Raw genomic sequence first — 24529 nt, forward strand, 5'->3', positions numbered from 1 at the left:
ACATTGAAAGAAAAAGGAAGAAAATAATGGAGTTCATATTCCAGTTTGGTAAATTCAACATTTATTTTGTGATTTGGTATTGGTTCTTTCTTGAGGTGAGGAATCTAATTTGATTACTTTAATTAGAAAATAAAATTGAGGTATTGACCTCATTATGCTGCTAAGAGTTTCTTTAGCCTAGAAGCACAGCTAGTCACATTCTTGCATCTGAAAAAAACAAACAAAAAATAACACTTTGAATATTTTTGTGGGGTGAAACATTTTTTATTGATTTGAACACACATTTTAAAATGCAAAGCATTTTAAGGAGATTCCAGCTACCTTTTGAAAGCAAAACAGACCGTACTGTAAATATTATTTCAGTACTAGTTTTTTCTTCAGTGCCTCATCAACCACTGCAATGCCGAGTTTAAAGTGTCTCAATAAATAATATTTGAGATCATTGTTAATGGGAGTAAAAAACAATAAGAGGAAATATTTTTATTGGAAATATTGTATCATAACCGCAGTGAGTGTTTGTGATTTTCAGTTTTTGTAGTATGATTTAATTTCCCAGTTTCTCTCAACGAATCCAGAAATTGTTAAAACTAGCCTAGTTTTTTTGGATATTTTTTAACCCAAAAAAGCAAAACTGCTACTTTCTTATTGTTATTGTTTAACTTTTATTAAAATAAAATGTTTTTTTTCTATTTTTTACATAATTTGTTAAAATTGTTATTACGTTACGTCAGCATGATATTAGACAGACAATCTGTGTAAAAGAATTGAGCTCCTCTGCTTTCTTCCTGCGATCCTACAGTTTAATCTCATTAGATCAGCTGACAGCAGTAGCAGTTTTTGTAACCCTGCTTGTTTTGTTTCTAGGGGAAGGTCATTTAACTGAGAGCCGTCCAGCTAACTCTGCTTCTTGAAGGGGTCACATTAGGCCAGGGAATGGTTTGTTAATGTGGATAAATTGCATTAACACTGTCAAACTAAAGGAGATACACTTTCCAACCACCTCTGAAAGCAGTCAAAAGAAATCTCTTACAATCGGGTCATTCACACTGCCAGGATCTTGGTGCCAGATGTGAACAAAGTTGGAGACTGCTGATAATTTATCAGTTTCAGTCACTACCTGAATTAAATGCTGAGGGTTTGGAGGCTAAGCCTAGGAAATGGGATTCAGCCTTGTTGACACCAAGATGAAAGTCTTTGCTGCAGTTCTCTTAACAAATAGCCTTAAAATAACTTTTTTTTATCGTCCTTAGAATCTTGCTTATATCGTTCCTAATTTGCCTTATTTTCTTTTTAAAGGAGCTTCAGGACGTTTAGAATAACCTCAGCTAATGACCTCTGGTGATGTCAGGCTTGGAAAATATTCATTTGTCAGTGTAGCTGTTGTTTTTACTTAAATCAAAAAGTGCTCTCTGCCCCTGGTCGTCATTTGAAGCCACAAAGCTGGTTGCATAACTGTCTGTATGAACAAAAGCACGGTGCCTATAATTGGAGAGGTGGTGAAGATCCTAAAATAGTTGTTTTTTATGTTCCGGTATTGTTCTCACCGCAACTGCACTGATTACTTGTGTTTTTAAAGTGAACTAGTTTTTCAGTGGAAATTCAGCCCAGATGGAGAGTTTGTATTGTGTAACTGAGGACGACACTGTGGTCAGAGACGCTCATCCAAATCCATTTTGTATAAAACCGTCAGGGTTCTCAAGCTGTGACATTTTTCATGATTAGTTGTTTCATGTAATATGCTGTGGTGAAATTGCTTTCATTATTTACCAGACAAATCTATTTTTGTTTGGAGGAAAACATGGGGTTTATTCAAGTCTAATAAGTCCCATTTTGTATAATTTCTCATCTGAGTTGTCAGCTTAATCTCATTTGTCCTCTTTTTAATTCCCCTCCTCGCTTCTGTCCACCATCATGAAGTCTGTTAGTTAATGAGACTTTAAGAGAGACTGAAACAACACTTGAGAAGCTTTACTTCATCCTTATCTTTTGTTTTCTTGAAATGTCATTGTTCAGAAGGTTGAGAAAAACAAACAGTGTACATAGGACTAAAGAGCAGTTGTTAAATCCTTCATCAATAACTGTTTAGAAAATGCTGACATAATTAAATGGGTCACATTTTTTCCACTTTGACACATGCATGACTTTATTTATTAATTTTATTTTTTGCAAGGCGCATTCACTTGATGAGTGACCCAGTAACTAAATGTTCTCCACTACCTACTGCTTTGTTTTGTAAATGTGTTGGAAAAAGCAGATGACTCAGTGGTTTGATCCACATTTTTTCTCTCTGTCTCTTCAAAACCAGGTGCGTGTCGGGGAAGTAGGTGGAAACACTCTGGGCTTCTACGGCTGCCAGATGAGTCCGGATGGCTCGATGATTCTGGCCCATGCTTTCCACGGAGCGCTACACCTTTGGTGCAAGGATCAGGATAAAGAGGTGACAACCACAACTGTCTAAATACATAACCTTTAAAATGAAATCTTTTAAGTTACTCTATCACTGATTTGAAAATGTATACTTGGAAAGCAAAAAGAAAAAAAAAACTACCTTCATTTATGAGGGGCTTAGATGTTGCACAGTTTGTCAATTTGTGAGGATCATTGTAATCCTAATCTGTACAATATCACATTCACAAAGGTCTGTTTGGATTGAATGATTAGTATGATATAGAATTCCAATTCCCATGTATACAATTTGGTTTGTTGTATGTATATTTACCTAATGTATATGGTGGCGACATCTTGATAGCAGAATATTATTACAAAGCCTTACTTACCTATTTTGAGGAACATCAAGTCCCATCATGTCTTTGACGTCTGTGTTTCATTTATGAACAGTCAGATTTTGTGCTCTTTGACATGAAAGCTTAACTTCTATTACGCCTGGACGGATGAAGTTGGTTTTATCATAATGGCACTTTTTGAATTCCCCATAATTCTTGATCATGTCAGGTTGACAGGAAAGACTAATACTGCATAATATACAGTATGTCACATCCCCCAAGTGGTCGAAGAATTCTTAGCTGAAATAATAATAATAAAAGGCCAGAATATCAACTTGTTGGTGGATTTAGAATGGTGAGGTGAGTGAATCTTCATCAGTGCAGATAGAGCATCTGCATTGGATGACAGGAAGATTAATTATTGTAAGTGCTGCCTATTTGTAGTTTTCATTGCATCTTTAATTTCTGATGCTTATGGAAAAATTTTTTACATCTCCAAAAAAAATATTTTACAGGCAGATTTAGCTTGAGGTCACATCACATGAGCCACAGTATTGGAGAGCAAACCGGGATATTATTTTATTAAAATTACACAGATTTGTACCTCACTGAAATACAATATTTAATATATGCAGTATTATTATATAATTTAAAGAATAAAAAAAAAAGTGTAAATCTTTATGCTCTCCATGCAGGGAGGGTGGAGACCAGGAGTTGTGATATCAGGTCACTTTAATGCTGTTCAAGACCTGAGCTGGGATCCTGAGGGGGAGTTCATCCTCAGCGTGGGCTCAGACCAGACCACCAGACTGTTCACTCCATGGAGGAAGCAGGACAGTAAACAGGTAAAGGCAGACGCAAAACTGGAATATAAATGATAAAACAGAAAGAACTGTGATCTAAATGTAGAAAGTTTAATTTGGTAGAGGACCTTTTTCCATTTAGCCACATAATCATCTCTAGATTTTTATTATTTCTTTATTCTTATTTATGTTTTTTTTGTGGATTTCAACTCTGCAGGCAACCTGGCATGAAATCTCTCGGCCTCAGATCCACGGTTATGACATGCAGTGTCTGGCCATGGTTGGGCGGTTTCAGTTCGTATCTGGAGCTGATGAGAAGGTCCTCAGAGTGTTTCAAGCGCCTCGAAATTTTGTGGAGAACTTTGCTAGCATCTCTGGGATTTCAAAAGAAAAGCTGCTTCAATCCAGTGTAAGTATCCTCTGTTCTGTGGTTACAATGCTGTGACATCTCTTGAACATTTTGGCATTTTGTTGTGCTACAGCCACAAACTTCAGTGTGTTTCACTGGGATTTTATGTTGTAGGTTAACATAAAATAGTACATAGTTGTGAAGTGGCAGAAAAGGGGAACATGGTTTCATGCTTATGTATTCACCCCTTTACTTAGTATGTTGTAGATACACTTTCTGCTGCTCTTACATCTGCAAGTCTATTTGAGTTCACCAACAGCTTTGCAGACCCAGATATTGAAAGTCATTTACATTCTTTATTGCAAAATAACTCAAACTCAGTCAGATTAATGGACAACATCTGTGAACATCAATTTAAAAGTCTTGGCCCAGATTCTCAATTTAATTTGGGTCTGGACTTTTGACCACATGAATATGCTTTGATCCAACCTTGTCATTGTAGCCCTGGCTGTATGTTTAGGGTTTGTTGTCAATGTGAAGCATTGTACCAATCACAAATATCTCGCAACCTCAAATGCAGTATTGTCCAAAGTATATTGAATGTTTTAATTCCTTCCCTAGTTCAACACACCTGCTGCTGTGATCCTTGGTCTTTTTGATGCTGTTTGTTCACTATTGTTTTCTGACTAATGACTAAAAGCAGCAGACTAGGTAGTGAGAATTAGTTACAGATGTTGGATGTATTGTAGTTTACCAACTAGCTGGATTCCAACTGAAATTGTTGCCTTGTGTTTTTATTTCGGGGTGTCTTGTTGACGAGCTGAAAACAAATTAAATTTCAGATTTTTGTTTGTAAATACTTTTTAAAAACCTTCCGCTTCATAATTGGGCACTACTTTGTTTTTGTTTATCACATAAAATCCACACAAAATTCATTGAGGTTAATGATACTTGTAACGTGTATAAATGTGAAAAAGTTAGAGGTATAAATACTTCTGATAGGGCCCTAGAGATGGAGACCCAGTTGTTCTGTAAATTTGTCTCCTCCTCCATCTGTCTGCTTTTTCCCAGGGCTCAGCCAGCCTTCCAGAAGGAGCTAGCACACCTGCCTTGGGTCTTTCCAACAAGGCTGTATTTCAAGGTAAAATGCTTTCCCAGCACAGCAGTTAAGTGTTTCACTACTCCTTCTGGGGCTCCGTTTTATCTTATAATCACTTTTCATTCAAAAATCAATTTCACTTTAACTATGTAGTTGGAAACAGCTGTGCCCAATCTGGTTTAGAAAGGTTTGTTCGGTGTTTTCATTCCATTAATGTGAATTTACAGGCGACCTTGTCCCGAAGACTACTGAAGAAGAGGAACAGTTCAGCAGTATATCTGACCAATACCAGGAGTCATATTTCCACCCGCTCAGCCTGACTGGTACTGTAAAGCTCATATTTATCTTCAAATGTGATAAACCCTCCAGATTTAAAAGGGGGTTCTTTTGTACGACAAGAGGCAGTGATGGCAGCTAAAATGAAGAATTTGGAGGGAGAAAAAACAAAAAACAAGAAAAAACAAGAGTTAATGTCATCACTGGTTGTGCACCTCTTAGTCAAAATATCTTCTTAGGAACTGAATTTTTGGTAGGGAAACAAGTTATATGTTTTGGATAAGATTGCCTTGAGAGGCCAAAATCCAAAATGTACAAGAGCCAAACAACGAAGCATTTTATTCCCCATGGACTGGAGGGTGTTGAGGGCTGTCATCAGCATGAGTGAAGCCGCTACTTAATCTGCAATGCTAATTAGAAAGCAAGCTTATGGGACTGCAAAGCTTAAGTATCGATAACCCCGGGCGGTGCGAGATCTACAAAGTGTGCCAACTGCTGTTAACAATGTATTTTCTCTTGTTAGATTGGCTTCTGCGGGCAGGAAGAGTGAATAATTAGGTCTATATGACGAGCTGAAGACCAATAACAATAACTAATAGGACAAGGAGCATACTTTTCTGTTCCATTAAACTTCACGACAAGATGTGCTTCTACAGAATCTGTAACTGAGGGCAGAATTTGAGTCTTTACTTGAGTCCATCCCCTTGAAAACTTGTTAAGGTCTGAAGAAATTTCAAACCAAATGAAAACTGTGAACGTGAAGAAACTTTGTCTTGCTCTCACGGTAGCATGTAGCTTTTAATTCAGTCTCTTTATGGTACTCATGCCGTTTCTTTTCCTTTTTAAATTATCCTCCTGTTACATTCGGGTCCTATCTGTCAGTCTTTAACAGTACAGGGTTAACATTTCCAATACATTTCGAAGTAATGGAAATGTATTGATTTGAGTATAATCCAAATTTATTTTTAACTCTACATTTAAAAATCAGAACAACCCAGTTTTTAGAGCCTCGCAAGTGATATTTTTAAGGATTTTAAACTATGTTCTCATTTTTGTATGTGGCTGTGGTTGTGTGGACTTACAGAGCCACCCCCAGAGGATCATCTCCTCCAGAATACACTGTGGCCTGAGGTCCAGAAATTGTAAGTATCAATTTTATTTCTTTTATGTTTGGGACCTGCTGTTAAATGATTTCAAAACATTTTTCTTCAATTTTTAATGTCATTTCTCACAAGTGATTTGTCCGTTGCTTACACCGACCTTCACTTTAATTTAAAATAATGCTGCTGTCATTTCAAATTAGAACCCATAATTCTAGAGTTACAAGACCTTGCAGAAGTAATCGTACTCTTTTGAAGATTATCATGTTTTCAATTTTACTATTACAATTTTCTGTAATAGACAAACACTAAATAGTAGATAAATATGAATTTGAAGGAAAATATCAACGGTTTTCAATTTTCAGAGGAAGAAATTGCTTAGGTCAGATAAGAACAAAATTAACTTACATGCAATACGTCGTGCATGGAGGAAAACTAACACTCCATATTATACTCAACCTGCCATCCAACTCTTGACTTGAGTCATGTTGAGGTGTCGTAGATTCTGTTGGGTTTGCTATATTATACCATTTCAACTAGCTTCTCATGGCCTGTTGCATTCTTTTTAACTATTGCCAGCTCTCTATAAAGAATGCAAGTGTGCTGTCGATATTATAGATCTATAATATAGGAATATGTTTTGCTGTTATTTGTTTTGTACATCATCTGTTTGTCCAATGCCCCCCTTTTAAATACGAAAATATATGAAAAAATACATGGAAAATTTGAAAAACGTCTTGAGATTGAATCTGTGTATGACAGTTCTTTGTCTACATGTTGTTGTATGCAAAAACAATTAAGAAAATATGCATTAGTGTTTTTCAAAAAAAAAAAAAAATTCAAAATCAGACATGGGAGCCTAATGCGGCCTAATATTACTCTTAAGCAAGCTGAGGGACTTTTTTCTTTGTTTTGCCAAAAAGCATTTATTGTAACTCTGAGTGAGTGATTTCTAGAGGCTCTTCAATACTGTTCGCCCTCTTTTCTGTCAGCCAATCAGAATCCAACTTTGAGCCGTCCCATGAGGCCCCTCTCTAGGATGAATATATTGCCTCCATTTGTTGCCAATGCTAAATCCATTTACTAGTCAATCTTCCATAAACATGACGTATGGCACAGCCTTTTATTCGAGGTGTGGACATCATCTGTGTTGAAAAGCAGTTTTTTCTGCCTCCATTTGGCTGCACCTCTTGAATCATTTAGTGCATAATAGAAACATTAAAATGAGTAAGTGGCCACATTATTTTTGTGGCATAAATAATGCTCTGACCATCCTGGCCAAATTGCTGTCGTGTTTAAAAGCTTCCTGGTAGAGAAAGATGGGAGTTTTTTTCCCTTACTGAACTGCAGCCTGTGATTTTAGTTTGATGACATTTTGAAATGACCAGGTGATGGTGAGCTAAAAACGATTAGGCTTTGAGTGACTGGCTGCTCGTGAGTCAGAAGAAAGACCAGATCATCATTGTTTTTTTTAGTTTTTTTTTAATTAATTTCATACCATAATTATTTACCAGTTTTCAAATGATGGTGCTCAGAGTTTTAAAGCTGGTGTTTAAAACAAGTCGGATGATCTCTTTCTGCTTTTTCTATTTCTCTTTTACTTTTTGTTGCCCTTTGTCTTATCATCTACCTGTCCTCCCATGTCTTTCAGGGCTGTTAAAAATTAATCTGAGAATGATTGCCCTTCTTTATCTTCAGGTATGGTCATGGATTTGAGATGTTCTGCCTTGCCTCTGACAGCACCAAGACGTTGGTTGCATCAGCATGCAAGGTCAGTGTTGCAGAAACAGACTGGCTCACAGTTTGGATTACATGAATCTCCTGTGCATTACAGCACTAGGTCAGAGAGGAAATGTTCTTTTATGGCACACATGCTTCACTTCAGGGTGTGAAACCTATCAAGCACACCCCAACACACACATGTGCCCACAAAGGTGGCAACAATCAATAATAACGTTTTCGGACTTCCACTTCCATAAATTGCTCTTTTTCAGTTTGAAACATTTTCTGATTTATGTTGTTTCTATGCTCAGTCATTTTTTTTTTATCTCTGAAATTCTATATGTTAGTTTGTTTTAAATGACTACCAATTACAAATATTGAAATACAAGTTAAAATCCATCATTACTTGGCAGGTCATGTGGAGAGCAAAATTGTAATTAAAAACAGCATTAAAGAAAGTATTTACAGGAGAAGTAGGAGAGAGAATTACACAACCCACAAGAGAAACGTACCGCATGTAGTGACAAAAATTACAGCTCTTTTCTTTTTTTCTGGATAATTCTAGTTTAGTAAGAGACATGATTTTAAAAAAGTAAGAGAACAGCACCGATGATGTTAAATTGAACATGTAAAATTTCAAATACTTTGTATAAAGTAGGAAAATGCTAAGAGAAATCAGATCAATGAGCATCCAGTAAAAACTATATGTAAACATTAGCAGGTTGCACTTTTCAAGTTGAATTATGTTTTTGGGTGATAAAATACTTTTCAATTTGGTTTGGCTTATTATTGCTGCAAGAAAGAGCAGGACTTTCTGCAGATTACAGAGAGGGTCTCTGTTATATCCCTTTAAGTTCTCAACTTTTGTCTGTTTGGAGCGTCCTGGATTTGGAAAACCTCTCCAAAACAGACATTACTATATCTGACATTGTGAATCACGTGTACTGATGTGCTGAATTTAAAATGACCTCCTCTTCTCTTACTTAGGCATCTAAAGCTGAACATGCAGCTGTGCTGCTGTGGAGCACAGCCACGTGGCGTCAGCTGCAGACGTTGCCATATCACACCCTTACAGTCACCCAGATGGCCTTTTCACCTGACACAAAGTTCCTGTTGGCTGTTTCCAGAGATCGCACCTGGTCGTTATGGAGACGGAAGCTGCCAACACCAGAAAATCCAGGTGAGAAAAGAAAAACGTGGCTAAATTTAGCCATCACCGTCTCATGGTTAAATGAAGTGTTGAAATTGTTTTTTCCATTCAGATGGTCAAAGATCAACTTCCCTAAGGGGGAATGAAAATTTCACAGCAACACAAATGTCTCACTAATTACCTGCATAGCAATGGAACAGGAAGGAAGACTGCGACCATCTGTTCTGAAACAGAATTGTGGACTGTAATTTTTAGTTACTCAGATGCAAACCGTAGTGATGCTTTTAATTGTTTTTTATTGCCAGGTTGGTGTGATGTGTAAAGTAAAGAACATCTTGTGTTATTTCTGTCATCCATATTTCAAGTGTTTTGTCATACAATGACATCAAGATGAATATTTTCATAAACATTTTTTTTCTTTAAAACTGTTTTCCCCCTTATGGTTTTCTTTCGTTGTTGAAATCTTATCATAATTAAATATTTGAGATCATCCTTCAAATTTGACCATGAAAACAACAAAAAAAGACTTGGCCCTGGAAGCTGTTTTCAAATGGGGATTTTATTATTTAGGAAAAAAGTAGTGATACAAACTAGCATGGCCTTTTTTAAAAATGTAATTGCCCCCTAACCTTTGGAGGAAAGTACGGCGATAACTGAAGAGTCTTTCAGCGATGAGTCCTAAAGCAGAAAATACTTTTTCACCACACTGTCAAAAGTTGTTAATAAACCTCCAAAAAAGAATCCACTGAGGTTTTCTTTTTTTTATTTCAGAAGTTTGGGCAGATGTGAAGTTAAACTGTTACTATTAACCATGAGGTGATAATTGTAGCTATTAAATGCAGTACATCTCAGGATGAGATAATAGTTCATCATGGTGCTATGTAAATAAAGTTAAATTAATTAAAAATCTGTTTGATGGAATTTCAACATAATAAGACAACGTCAGAGTCCTTTTGGCAGACACAAGCCATTTCAACTCAAATTAATTAAAATAAGGTAAACCCAATGATTACGTTTGTGCCAAATTAAATTCTAAAGTCAAACTGACTTTTTTTGGAAGGACTCCACTAATTAATACTGTGAAGAGCCAAGCAAATGATGTGTTGATTGAAACTCGGCCAAAAAGGAGCTAATGCAGGAATGACTATTTTTAAAGATAACTTTTATGATTAAACAGATTTTCTCCAACTATTCCCACACTGTATATAGCCAAATGTGCTTTAAGAATTATTCATACCCATTTGAATTTCTTAGTTCTTGTACAACTCCAAACTCTGAAACCCCTTAATTAAATTCAGTCCAGTCAGTTTAGCCTTTAGAAGTAAATCTATTTAGAAATCGTTCACCTGGGTGTAATTTATTAACAGACGCTTTTCTGTCAGGTTTGTTAGACGATAAATGGCAAATTCATGCCTATATTCCTAAATAAAATCATCTATCTTTTTATCCATCTATGAACAAAGTGAAGTTAAGTTCTGAAGTGTTTTTATAGATTTGTTGTATTTTGAGGCTCTGTTTTTCTGGCAGTCGCAGGATTAGTTTGCTGTTTTACCTTACACGTAATCCAGTATTATTACTGCTTGTTTTTTTTAAGCAGTCATCTAGATAGGTTTAATTAGGATTGCCAGAGTCATTTGGATATTTAGACTTGGATTTATTTGTTGGGCATTTATATGTTGGTCATATTCTGATGAGATATGACCAACAGAATCCGTTAGTCGCTGTTATTGCTTAACAGAAAGAGGAACAATATGCTTACAGTCTGAAATAAACGGGAACGCAAGCACTACTGAACCTGGATTTCTGTTGGGCTTCTCAGTGTTTCAGGGTCCCAGTTGTAAACAGAAATGCGTCATTGATGAGTTAACTTGTATGAGAAAATCTCTGCTCCCTAATTCAGACAAATAACTCAAACCTGCATTAACAGTGAGTGAAGCAGGACATTTAAGCCCAGAGGATTACCTCCCACCTTTCCTGGGTCTCAGCGTTTCTGCTGGCTGCCCTGCCTTGGCCTTAATGTGCATTGACAGAGGGATAACCAGGCCTGCGTTTTCTGTTTTGCCTGTGCAGCAGGGCTGCATGGAGGCGCAGCAGCGCGTGCGTGTGGTTTAAACAGAGGAGGGCGAGCGAGGGGAAGGTCGGGACTCCCGTCTGCTCTGCTTGACTGCTGAATCACTCAAGGTGATTGTGGAGAATGCAAACACAGCCTCGCCGGCTAGACGGGGGAAGGTTAAACGAAGTCACCGCACATCAAACAAACTGACTTCCTTCTATTCGCACACCTCCCGTCTGCGTGTTTCGTTTGACGCCTTTCTTTTCCCACTTGGATTGAGCACCCCTGTATCATATTATTAAACTTTACTATGTTTTTGTGTAAATACGTTCGGCTCTGTATCGCTTTACTCTGGACTCGCTGTGCCCTTCTTTTTCTTTTCTCTCTTTGCGAGTAAGTAAGTCTCGTTGAATAAAGAGCCGCCCTGTCCTTCAGAGCCCTGCTAATGGACGAAGCTGCTGCACATGTTTGCCCCTAACAGTAAACCTGTGAATGTGCGCTTGTTTTGCTGGAGGAGAGTGTTTTAAAAGCACCACAAAATGCTCAGCTCGGTCTTTTGTGTTAACTCTGAGATTTTACAGCTGCATGTACCTGCCCGATTAGTTTTGTGTGCGCGTACGGAGGTCGGTGCAGAGCGTGACGACTGCAGACTCACAGACAGACAGGCAGCTGCCAGCAGCATACAAACAAGCTCTCTGGGGAAAACCAATCTAGACTCTAAAATGGTTTAGGCCTAGGAAATAAACAGCAATGGCTCATAAACCGAAACTGACTGAAATGGAGGGGCTGGAATGAGGTCCTCCGTCTTGTGGGATTGTTTATTTGTCACCCAGGAGAGGCTTTGTTGACCGCCGAGCAGGGATCCAGACATGCTGATGTGATGCTGTAATAATCATAACAGAGTTTGGCCATCAACTCATCCTCTCTGCTGAAAGGGAGATAAATGAAACATGTTATTTGGCCTATAACACCTTTTGTTTTGTACATGAGTAAAATTTTCTCTGTCATCAGCCTTCCTGTTTGTTTCCCCCTGCAGAGCCTTCGTTCTCATTGTGCGCACACACAGCCAAGGACACAGCCATGCACAGCAGGATCATCTGGTCGTGCGACTGGAGCCCCGACAGCAAATACTTTGTGACATCCAGTCGGGACAAGAAGGTAAACATCAAGTCTTGATCCAGTTCCAAAACCTCTGAATATAATTTGCTTTGAAGGTAATGAAGTAAGGAAGCCAGATGGCTGCAGCGAGAGGGGAGTACTTCTCGATGCTCAGGCAGGGTTTCTGTGTGTTAATGTGTGTTTAGGTGATCGTGTGGGGGCCATGCTTGCTGGAGAACTCTGAAGAGCCAGTGTTTCCTCTGGAGATCAAGCCATGTTCCTCCATCTTAGATGTTGAGGATTCTGCTACGGCTGTAGCCTTTTGTCCGTCCCTCTGTTCTGATCGCAGGTACATGCTAATTCAGTGTTATTTATAGTTTCTTCTAAGTATTTTCACACCCCTGCATTTTTTTTTACATTTTGTCACATTATTGCTACAAATTTGAGTGTAACTTATTGTAATTTTATTGGAGAGAAACACACAGTTGTTGAGAAGTGGAAAGAAAACAATACATCAAATTTATTTTATTTTTTGCAAATAAAAATCTGAAAGGGTTGGAGTGCATTTTTATTGAAGCCCTTTTCTCTGATACCAGTAAATAAAATTCATGCACCGATTTGAAAATTACTTGTAAATTGCAAATCTGGCCTTTTGTGGAGGAATAGCTAGAAGAAAAGCACTGTTGATCAAAAGCCATAAGAAGCTCTGCTTGCAGTTTATCTTAAACTTCCTGTTGCAACAAGACAAAATGTTGACATCTTCAGATACTGGGAATACGTTTGCAAGTAGCTGCATTTTAACACAATATAAAAATTTAAACAAAGCTACTACTTTATTGCCAGGCTACTATTTATTCAGTTATTTTCTGCTTTGAATCCATCAGCTGGTGAAACCTAATTTATACATCCGTGGAGAAACTTTGCAAAAAGAACCAAAACCTCCCATTTCATCTGCTTATTTAATCCCCCCTCACATGTGAACAAACTGATGTATTCTTCCAGTACATTTTTGAAACAATATCTAAGGACACATGGAGTCCGTAATGCAACAATTAGTTTATAGTTTATTGTAATTTTTATTTTTGTTTTAAAGATGTCTACTCCTAATTCACCTTTTCTAATAGCGACCACCTTGTGATTGTGAAAAAAGGCATTATCTAAAAAAGAAATGTAAGTTTGAGGTTAAAAAGGTAATAGAGCATTCTGCTCTATGGTTAACAGACATGCATTTGTTCTCTTCTGCATTTCACAGCTACTTACTTGCAGTTGGTCTGGAGTGTGGACAAATCCTGCTCTACAGGTGGAGACCCGGTCAAGTGGGGGTTTCAGGGAGTGACTGGATTAGCGGTGGTGGGACAGACAACTTGTATCCTTTCAACAGGTGTACAGGTCCTAAATGGAAGCAGAGGGGCTTCGGATTGACTCCAAGCTCTGATACACTTGTGCTTTATAGACTCAAGACTTGACTTAGACTCTGGGTCTCTGTCTTTATCTGCTTTAGTCAGGAGTGAAATTAAGTCTGTATGTAAGTAACAGACCACAACTCTGACAGGTGATCGGGATCAGAAGGTGAGTTTTTTTTGTTCTTTTTTAGCTTTGTACATTCATAGTTTGTTCACTGATTAATTGCTTATGACAATATGTTAATGCTGGGTATATGTCTTAAACCCTTCTTATTGGTTCTGAACAAAACAAATGTTCCTCATGCGTCCCATTTTATGCTGTTAAACTCGTGACATTACAAACAGTAATTTCTAGTTATTCAAAGTAAAATTTCATTGCGTTTCACCTTTCTTTTATTTATTACAAACTTTATGTTCAATACTGAGACATATTGTAAAACAAATGCTTTAGTATAGAAGATTTCAGTCATGATTTCCTAATAATCTTGCAAATCTTCCGACTCGGAGAAGAACGGTCTCCACAGCCAACTCTATAGTTAATGACTGGAAAGTTTAAATGTAGGGATTAACTGGTGGTAACTATGTCGGAGGGAAGACACTAGCAATTCTTCAAAATAAAGCACTTTCTGCTTGATTTATTTAGCCATTCATCATAGCAATCCATGTCTAAATTGCTAATGGGTTAGATATTGAGCTTTCCAAAAGTTTACACAATATTTTTGCCTGTTGAATTAAATGTTAGAGCAAATTGTTGAATTTTTATGTGTTATATTAGACTCAAGTAAGAACAAGTACAGGATTTTATTTCCTAATCTACAGCAGTGGTTTGTTATAAGTTAAGTTAATTTCCCTGCTGAGTTTGGAAACATTGTGTTCTTATTTTGCTAGAGTAGAAAAGAAACAAGGCAGCAGGTACAAACCAGTACTTCAGTGTACTTCGGTGTGCTGCCCAGTTGCCCTCTGTTTTTATCTAGACAGTATTTTTCTTGTGACGCTATATTAGACGACCCGGTCTCCTCAGCCAACCTCCCCTGCTGTTTTACAACCACACTGTATTTTTCTCAGTTTGGCAATTTTCTGTATGAAATGATATCAGGTTTTTACGTCCCCGGTGAAACATTCAGGTGAACTTTTATTATTTTGACTTTTTTTTTCCCCCACTGATGATGACAGATGGAACCGTCTGTACAGGATGTGTGCTGGATATTTGTCTGCATTTTGTCTGTTGTTTCCCTTCATCAAAAGTCCTTTCAAAGACAAAGCCACACACTGGCAGTGAAGCGGCTACGCTGGAGGCCGCGGGCCGGTCGGGCAGGTCTAGAGAACAGCGAGATGGATGGGCCGAGTGACACGGAGAGAAAACTCGAAGAGAAGAGCTTCTGGGTCCAGCTTGCTAGTGCCAGCGCAGACCACTCTGTCAAAATCTTCAACATCAACAAACAGGCTCTTTAGCACCGCCACCACTGACACTATTATGTCGGTTGCAAGTAGAGAGAGAGGCTTGGACTGAGGGCCAGAGGCCTGTGTGGGCCACACAGACCACAGCTGCTCTCTCCCAAACCATTCAGTCCCTGTGACAGCAAGTTAGGCCATGGGTCAGTCAAAGGACAGAACCTGCTGCACAAAAGCCCCGAAGTCTGTCTGCACAGAGCCAAACGGGTTTGATGGGTGGAAGCAGGAGGGTTAAAACACCAGAACCGCAGGGTGGCATTTGGTTTGGATACTTTACAGAGAAGAAACCTTTGCTCTCTATCTAGCGCATGCCTATGGAAATATTTGTGTTGGACTGAATTCTTTAAGACGACAACTTTGTTAAAAAATGAGCTTTTGTTGTTGCTTGTGAATATCTTTTTGTATTGTCATAATTAGGTTTACACCAAATTAAGAGAAATAAGAATTGTTTATTGGATAAGTTTTGTGATTATTTATTTATTTGTTTTTTTTACATTTTCCTTCTGAATTGTGTTCAGACTTGTAGCTCTACTTTCCAAGTCTGAAGTCAAGAATTATGTAAAAAAAAGAAAGAAAAGAAAGCAAATACAAGGCAGGCAAGCAAATAGCCTAAAGTTTCAAAAGTTATGCCAAACTTTTTCTTTTTAGGAGGAGAGATTTCTATAGTCACTGACTTGATATAATCTCCTTCCTATATTAGATAACCTAATATTAATTAGCAATGTGGTCAACTGATTTTCAACTGCACTACACAATAACTGGGATCAATTTAAACTGAATTTGCTTGAATCCTGTGATGCACTAGTTGGTACCCCCTCAACCCCGCAAGTATAGGTTGGTATAGACAATAGATGAGTTGATATCAGGACCAGGGTGACATTATGTGATTGGATTTTATTGGAACAAATTGAGTAAATTCAATCTGGATTCCATATGAAATAGGAAGTGGCACCATTGAGGGGACTTCTGTTGTAATGCAGCACAACATAAAAAAATTTTAATTTAGAGAATGCAACTAGTGATGACATTATGTACACAACATAGAACTGGAGCCTCAATGCAAAACACCACAGCCATGCAGGAAGAGAATAACAGTATTTAAAAATAGTAGTCAATTGGATTGAAACTGAAAGGACGCAACAAAGACAGAAACAGTAATGCCAATGTTATGAGACATTATTTTGAAAACAGTCTGACATCAGCTGTAAGCATTTTTTTATCTCCTCATGCAGACAACATTTTATGAACTGTATTTAACTAATTGATTTGTATTAAATATGTATTACCAAAGATTCTGTTTAATCACATGGACCTTGTCCAGTTTGCTCTTTGAGTTTGGTGAAATATGCTAACATATTTTTCAAGGACAATCCATGTCAGGATATTTACTCTAAAACCATCCAGGTGTGCCGTCACCATTATCTATCCATCATCTATGCCCGTTGGTGTGTGTGAAGGGTCACCTATCTCCAGCAGTCATTGGACCAGAGGAGGGGTACACCCTGAACAATTTGCCTGTCCGTAAAAGGCTAACATGGTAAAACTCTCACCAAAGGATGCAACATGCCATGTTTTTGGGGCTGTGGATGGAAGCCAGAGTAACTGGAGAGAACCCACACCCGCACAGGGAGAACATACAAAGAGCGCAGGCTGGGTTTCAAACCCAAAAGCAGCCCTCCTTTATGTGAATTTGTCTGGGGTCAGTGGTTGCCTGCAGCCTTATGTCTGTCCAGTCACAAACTGTGTGCAATCACAAAAACAGAGAACTACTGCTCTTGGAGTAGTTCTCTGTTTTCAAACTATAAAACTAGTTATGAGGAAAAAGCTGCTGTACATCATGAGGAATCCCCAACTTTCATGTCATGCTATTATGAAAGCGTTATCTTCAATATTTCATTTTAAAATGGAACAGTCTTCTTGCTTTTCATCATTATTTTTATGTTATGAGGTCTTTACTCCGGCTTGCAAACTAATTCAGACATTATGCAATTTTTTTTTTCTTTTTTTTTTTTTGCAGGCTTGTCGAACAAGCCCTTGACCACCTTTTGGGTGAAAATAGTTTGCCATGACGTGGTGCCAAGGACGTCACTTGTAGAAGCCTTTAAATGTTAGAGATTAATCATAAAAATGGGGACCAGTGGCACAGCAAATAAAGCCACTGACAAAGGTTGCTCAGACCTCACGAGTCCTGCTTTAGAAAAGAAGTAAATGAGAAAATATTTGAGATGATTATGTTATTATACCTCTGAGTCAGCCATAGCTCTCTCAGGGTTATAGTCTGAGATCATAATGGGAAGTAAGAGCACCGTTTTTACACAATTGAAATGACATTTCATGCTTTTGTTAGACAGACAAAGCCAGCATGTCAGGAAGATGTTTTAAAGAGGAAGCAGTTTGCCTTTTATTGTTAGTTTGTCTAATCTGTGTAAGTGTGTGTGTGGTCTGTGCTCCCATTTAGCTTAGCTTTGGTTTGGAAGAAAACAGTCCTTTTGTCCTAATCTTATATTTAGTGGTAGAGGGGAGATGCATGCACAAAGTTACACAGCCTTGCAAAACTATGAATACCTCTTGAGGTTTTTCACATTTTTGTCATGCTACAAACTTAAAATGCTTTCAGCATGTATATCTTTACTTCATCATTTGCTCTTTCCTCTTGATCCATAAAGGAGAAACATGCTTTATAAACATGGATTTTTAGCAGGCCTCACATGGGGCTTCAGTGATACTGTGACACAAAATGGGTCATTTGACTTTTTTGAGGTCAGATTAAAAATTATTTAGCAAATGCAACAATTAAAACTCCACCTTCTGACAAATGGATAAATAGAAATAGCAAATATTTTCAGGAAACTCCAAAAACATGCATAGAGAGAAAAGTAACATGTTAAATTTGTATCAATTTTCTGACTGTTTTTAAAATCACGAGATTGATTATTTATTGATACCTTCTCTTCATTCTGCCAGCACTGACTAACTGTAGTGTAATCAAAATGCAGACAAGTTGCTGCCATCCATCCTGTGCACCGACTGGCTCCCCTCATGTACTTTAATAATTCATCAAGCATAATGTTCAAGAGTTTCATTCCCAATGTATTATTCCCTCTCCCCGTCTTTCTTTCTGACGTCAGCAGGCATCCCTCTCGCTGTGTCTTTTGTTTGTTGTGCAGATTAAGAGCTTTAATATTGAATGGGCATCTCATTGCATCACCTCAATTACCTGTATTTTTTTTTTTACTGCCTTTAATATTTATCACATTTAATATTTAGCAGTCATAAATCTGAGTGACCAACAATCCTGTGTTCACTTAACAGATAATGTGAAGTCCTGCAGGGGAAAAAAAAAAAATTACGCCCCTTTAAAAATTTGTATTTGTTTTAGGAAATATTTATTTCAAATCCAGTTTTTAATTTCTGCAAAAGAAATTTAAAATATGCCAAATTTCAACATTTTGATTTTAGCAATTGGCACAAAAAATATGTGTTATGGTTTATTCTACATGCATGCAGGTACAGAAGCTCATTGTTTGGCTTTTCAAACTTTAGAAAAGGCCAAGTGTTTTGCTGAACAACGTATCTTCATATCACCAATGATGCATGTAAATATAAAAAAACAGTTATCTTGAGGGATGAATTTGCCATGCGGCCATTTTAATATCAGACTAGAACTAGGCCATATCACTTTATGCATCTGGTTTCTTGTAATAAAAATATATTTCAATAGGCAAGTTTACGCTATTTATGTGGCTGTTGCTATCTTTATGTTTGGATGTTGACATTCATACGCTCTTGTAATAATGTTTATTTAATAAACAAAGCCTACAAACACTGTAGATTTGTAGACACAGCACAGGAAGATAAAAGAAACGCTGCATTATTTTCAGTCACACTTTATTTAACGATGATGTGAAAAGTAAAGGCTGTCCATAACATTCAGACAACAAAAGAAGAATGTTTTTCAAATATCCCCATCGCCCTGCCCTCCTCATCCCTCCCTCCCCCAAATAACAACCAATGGCTCAAAAAATGTTCAGGTGTTCCAAGTGTGATACTCATTTTATACAAGATTTTCATATCTAGACCTCATCTGTACATAACATAGTTACAGATACTGTAAATAAAAAGAAGACTTCAGATTTGTGAAATGTTTCCTATGTAAAAATGAGAATGTACGTAAAGATCTTTACATATACATATATATATATATATTTATATATATAGTTCTCTATTCTTTCTGTAATAAGAAAACAAGTTATTGCCCCTCTTAAACATGTTGCATTTAACATAGGTTTTTGTTCACCATTTTAAAGTTTTAATTGAACAGAATGCCATGTGGTACCACATATCAAAACTGACAAAACAGTAACAGCATGGACCTTCGTGTGTCTCCACGTAATATATATATTTTTTGTTAGTGTAACATATCTTGGTTTGTGTCGTTTTTCTCCAGTCAACCTGACGATGAAACATACAAAGATGTCCTCATATATGTCACCTTGGTCTTCAAACTGAGAAGGTAAAAAGACCTGTGGCAAATACAAACCATCAGCATGATGCTATTTATTACAGGTTATTTATGAGCCCTTGACCCACCGCCATTGCATTTGTAAAATTTATTCATTTATGAGAACTGAAATAAATTGTATTAGAATAAAAATAGGGCACATAAAAAAAACACCTGATGATCTGCATTTGATATTTTGGACTGATCAGATAAAATGATTTCATAATCGTTTTAAAACACACAAGTAGATTATAGTAGGTTTGTTCGAAAGCTGCTACCTTCATTTTATTGCCCTCAGTGAACAGGTGCTAAATCAGTAGCATGTTAGATGAGATGATATTTAGTTAGTCCACTGAGCATCTTGGCTTTGACATGTGCGAACTGATCAAGAGGTAAAACAAATAAAATAAAATAAACGAACGCTTGTAAGGTACTACAGTGGATTTAAAAAGTGTAAACACCCCTGTTGAAAAATCTGATTTTGGGGACATAAAAGATTATTTTATGATACTCTTAAAAAAAATCCACCTTTAATTTGGTACATAAATTCTGTACATTATTAACTTGTATAATAACATTTCTGGGCAAATGGTAAAAAAAATATAAAAGATGGACCCATATGTAGAGAAGCTGCACAAGTTTCTAAGTACTGGTTGAATTATACGTGTGATAATCTCCTCTAATCCCCAAAATGTCTGAATAAGTAAGATCACTAGTCTGAAGTACTTTCTCCTAAAAATCATCCAGGTCTGGATTAAATATTACAACTGTGGTGGGAGAATTTTTTCAATTATTTATTTATTTTTTAAAACAAGAACTAAAAGATGATTTGGCACAAAAACAGTACAGCATGTCACCAAAGCAACATCCACACTGAAACATAGTGGTGGCTGCATAATGCTCTGGGGGTTTCTTCTCTCCTAAGCTGCGCTGTTTTTCAAAACTCCAATTCTATTCTGACCCCAAGCATTTCAAATGTCTTCTGGAAAGCTGAATATGGAGAGAGGTTGTAATTTTCCAACATCACAGTGAGTCCAATCATACATTTATATCAATAGAATAGAATGACAATAGAATGACTTCAATATAGAAGATTTTTACTTCTACCCACAAGGTAGAGAGAGTAAATGTGGTGACACCTAAAGGCAGCATTTTCATAAACTCCTTCAGAGGGCTGCATGCTAAAATTGAAGCTAAACACGTTATTGCACTCGTTCCACCCTAACAAATTGGTTGTTCAGTTGAATGGTACATGTTATATGTCAGGTTAAAGGTGGTAAAGATGTATCATGGTCTGTTTTAGATCAGAAATATAGGACTTTTGAACAGGGGTGTGGACCCTTTCATGATAAAATCAAATTACAGGTGATATGATGGAACAACAGCGTAGCTTTGTCACAACAGTTGCAAAAAAAACCAACCAAAAAAAAAAAAAAAACAGAGGTAACTCTGTGAATTATACATTTTATTTCATGCCGTCTTGAGAAAGCCAAATACCAAATACTCCATACATGGACACCATCATCAGGGTATCAGCAAAGTTGTACACAATCACGTATATTGTAATATATAAAATGTGCGGTTGGTTTTTTTGCTTCTCCTGAAGGAAGATCCAACCCTCCGGTAATGTCTCCCACTCACATGTTCTGTGATTGTGATTCTCTGGTTGGCAAAGGTGCAGGAGAAGTCATGACTCCTTTTTGAGGTCTGTGCTTGGGTTTTTCCCCCCCCCTTCTGCTCCTGTGCATCATAGCAGGGGCCTGGAAATGGGAGGAGCTCAAACCTCGATATGTCTGACAGCAGATCCTTGTCTCCCCAACTTCAGCTCTGAATCCTCTCAACTTTTCTGAGAAGTGTTTGACTGTATTTATGGAGAAATATCCTCCGGCTGGAGTGGAGCTTCCGCCATGTACTCCCAAAGCTGTCCCCGGTCATGGACACATGGACTTTAGATTAGTCTGTGACAGATTGTTCGATTTACAGATGTGTGGCCGATGTACTTTGCTGGGTAAGCGCAGTTTCGACCCTTTTGTATGTAGTGTGGGTCTCGCAGGCTACAATATAAGACAACAGGCACGGCGCTCAAGAAACGCCTTAAAAAAATAAAAACCAAGACACCAATGGTGAAACAATATGCTGAGAACGAACCTTGCCGCTCTGGGTAAAAAAAGTATTTTTCCTGCAGAGTCCCCCTTTTGCTTTTTCTCCTGCATTAGGAAAAAAAATTTAACGAAGAACAGCGATACTCTTGATGACGGTCTTGGGTGAAGCTCAGCGGCACTGATGTACATTTCTGTAGCAACTGAGGTATGTTCACTGTTGCTAAGTCATGATACTCTGTATTATCTGTGAGAGAAAGCCCTGTGTCTGTGCTAAATCACCGTGACCAGCAGTGGTGGCATCACCGTCTTTGAAACCAACACTGCAGACAGGTTTGGGGCTTATAACGCGAGACTTCAACACGTCGACTGTCATTGCTGCTGTGCATGGAAATTCAGGTTAACCATTTAGTCCGATCAAGCCGTGGTACTGGTAGACCTACATTTTTTCCAACATCACCTGTTTTCGTTTTATCCCTCCTCACAAAGTTTTATCTCAAAGTCTTGTAATTTTGTGCTATTGCTGCACCCCGTTGCTCTAAACTGTGCTGGTAAGACATGAGAACAAGTTCAAATAGACAATTTAACAGTCTATAAAAACCAGTCTGCAAGCTTCAGTGTGACCCCACCCATCACTAAGCGCCAACAGCACCTGAAGTCACTGGATGCTCTCTTGTATTTTTGTTTTTTTTTTACGTGCACATCTGTATTTGAATTTCTTGGCATGTTAACAAAAAAGAAAGAAAGCTGTGAAACACTCCCTTGGTCTCTTTTTGCTCTATTTTCTCAGAGACCTGTGAAAAAGGCATAGCATTATTGTTTCTATAAAACATGCTGTCTGATTCCAGGCGGACTGATTAAATTGTAAAGTATGAAGGCCTTTACAAAGTCAGACAGGAGGTCTTTGACATAAACGAGTCTAGAAAAAAAAGCAAAGTGGAACAAAAAAAGAGCAACGTGCATCTCACTCCGAGTTAGAGGCATGGGACCTGGACAAATTTTGATGCATCTATGGCGTTTGTAAGCTAATATATTAACAGCTATGCCAACAGATTTATGCCTCTGTCATATATCTGATTTGTAGGATGTTATATTCCATAAGCTGTCACCTGCCTTTGTTACAAGCACCACACTTAAATCCTATACATTTGTCCATTCACAGCATTTACAAAGCTTACAGTACATCAGTGTCAAAAGCGATGATATTTACATTTCTGCACAACGTTGAGAAGTGGACAGGGACGCTTCCTTTAATGCTCTCTTTAGTTGGATCTCGAAAATTCCTCTCGTTGCTCCCAAACTCATATCCAGTCACCGAAGCAGTGAAATGTTAAAGTTGGTGTGGCTCACATGTAGCTGCAAGCACATATAGTACATAAGACAGATAAGAAACAGAAACAATCCCTTTTGAAGCAGATAAGGCTACACGTCAGATTAGGGCTGGTCCACCGCTGCTGCTGGGGTGTCACTGTGCTTGGATATGGGTGTGTATCTCTGTTGTAGATATCTGTGTCTGACTGTGCATATGTGTGAGCAGACCTAAGCAGGGAGGAAGTAGTAGTTAAGCATCAACCGTCCTCCCCCACCCAGTTTTGACTGACGGCGTCAGTCCTCAAGAGACCCGAGTGCAGAGGTATGACGAGTAAAACTTTATCCCTCCCCCCTCTCTTTGTTCATCCCCATCTTCTTTTCAGTCCAAGACGGAATACGCACATACGCTGACAATATCAGTCTGTTTGTTGTAGAAAAAAAGAACCATTTGTGTCTCCTCAGCAAAGAGCGAAGTGGGGGAGTAAATGAGGCTCACAGCCCAGAGACCATTACCCTGTAGGAAGGGGGCATGTGTCTGTGCCTCGGACTGGAGCCCGGGCTTCCATTTGGACTGGTGCAACTGGCGTCAACCCCTCCTATGGAAGGTAAGTATGCGTGGTGCAGGATAGGCAGCTGCAAGGACAGTCGACGCTGTATGCTGCAAAGAAGGCGAGAGGGATAATATCAGAAAATATAGTAACATGAAGTATATGTTTAAACATAATTTTACATGTGCACTTTGTCTGTACCTCTACCACAAATCTGAATTACTAGATCATTTTTAAGCATTTAGCTGCACCTGTGTGCTCAATTTTAGCATCTTCTGATCTGTATATGTATGTTTTTTTAGCAAAATGTTATGTAAGGTAGATATATATTCTCACAGAAACCAAGCAAATCTTTTATGTAGACTCGACATATGTCAATTAAAGCAGAAAATGGCAAAAATATTTATTATCTTATCCTGAACCCACGATCTTCCAATGTTGTATTATCTATGAAAAATGTTTCAAATTTTTTACATTTTGTGACCAGCTTTTGAAAATGGGCAGATGGTGCAATGAGTGACGAATACTTATACTGCTGCCAAATTTATAATGACATTTATAATTTATGACATTTAAAAACAGCCTTGTTGAGCAGGTACTGTTGCCTTGGTCAGTTGTGCTGCTTTGATTTGTGCTCAGGCTTGTAAAGTCTAATTGATCTCGACATCCTTTTGGATCATTTAGGTGTTGGTTTATCAAGCTTCATGGGCTGCTTTCACATATTTGGCCCCACACATGATTGCTGAGCATAGATTTGATATTGCATCACTGATTTGCAAAGAGAAACACAGGTGGGTGCACGACCTGAGTTCATAAGAATACTTTACACTCTTCTTTAATAA

The 24529-nt window shown here is 37.9% G+C and overlaps 2 protein-coding genes across 2 annotated transcripts in view; one reads left to right on the plus strand and one right to left on the minus strand.

Moving 5' to 3' along the window:
• elp2 (elongator acetyltransferase complex subunit 2) overlaps window positions 1–21167 on the plus strand; it is a 35401-nt gene extending 14234 nt beyond the window's left edge. Inside the window, exons 11-22 of the mRNA XM_023344733.1 lie at window positions 2306–2437; window positions 3419–3568; window positions 3744–3935; window positions 4947–5016; window positions 5202–5297; window positions 6335–6392; window positions 8049–8121; window positions 9060–9252; window positions 12312–12433; window positions 12580–12722; window positions 13626–13739; window positions 15033–21167. Of these exons, the coding sequence (XP_023200501.1) occupies window positions 2306–2437; window positions 3419–3568; window positions 3744–3935; window positions 4947–5016; window positions 5202–5297; window positions 6335–6392; window positions 8049–8121; window positions 9060–9252; window positions 12312–12433; window positions 12580–12722; window positions 13626–13739; window positions 15033–15228 (1539 nt within the window). The 3' untranslated portion in view covers window positions 15229–21167. The remainder of the gene's footprint in view (window positions 1–2305; window positions 2438–3418; window positions 3569–3743; window positions 3936–4946; window positions 5017–5201; window positions 5298–6334; window positions 6393–8048; window positions 8122–9059; window positions 9253–12311; window positions 12434–12579; window positions 12723–13625; window positions 13740–15032) is intronic.
• Window positions 19100–24529, minus strand: part of gabbr2 (gamma-aminobutyric acid type B receptor subunit 2) — a 184787-nt gene continuing 179357 nt past the window's right edge. The window contains exon 19 of the mRNA XM_023344732.1: window positions 19100–23797. Within this exon, the coding sequence (XP_023200500.1) occupies window positions 23632–23797 (166 nt within the window). The 3' untranslated portion in view covers window positions 19100–23631. The remainder of the gene's footprint in view (window positions 23798–24529) is intronic.

Source organism: Xiphophorus maculatus, chromosome 13 (assembly GCF_002775205.1).
Source record: "Xiphophorus maculatus strain JP 163 A chromosome 13, X_maculatus-5.0-male, whole genome shotgun sequence".
Taxonomy (NCBI): Eukaryota; Metazoa; Chordata; class Actinopteri; order Cyprinodontiformes; family Poeciliidae; genus Xiphophorus; species Xiphophorus maculatus.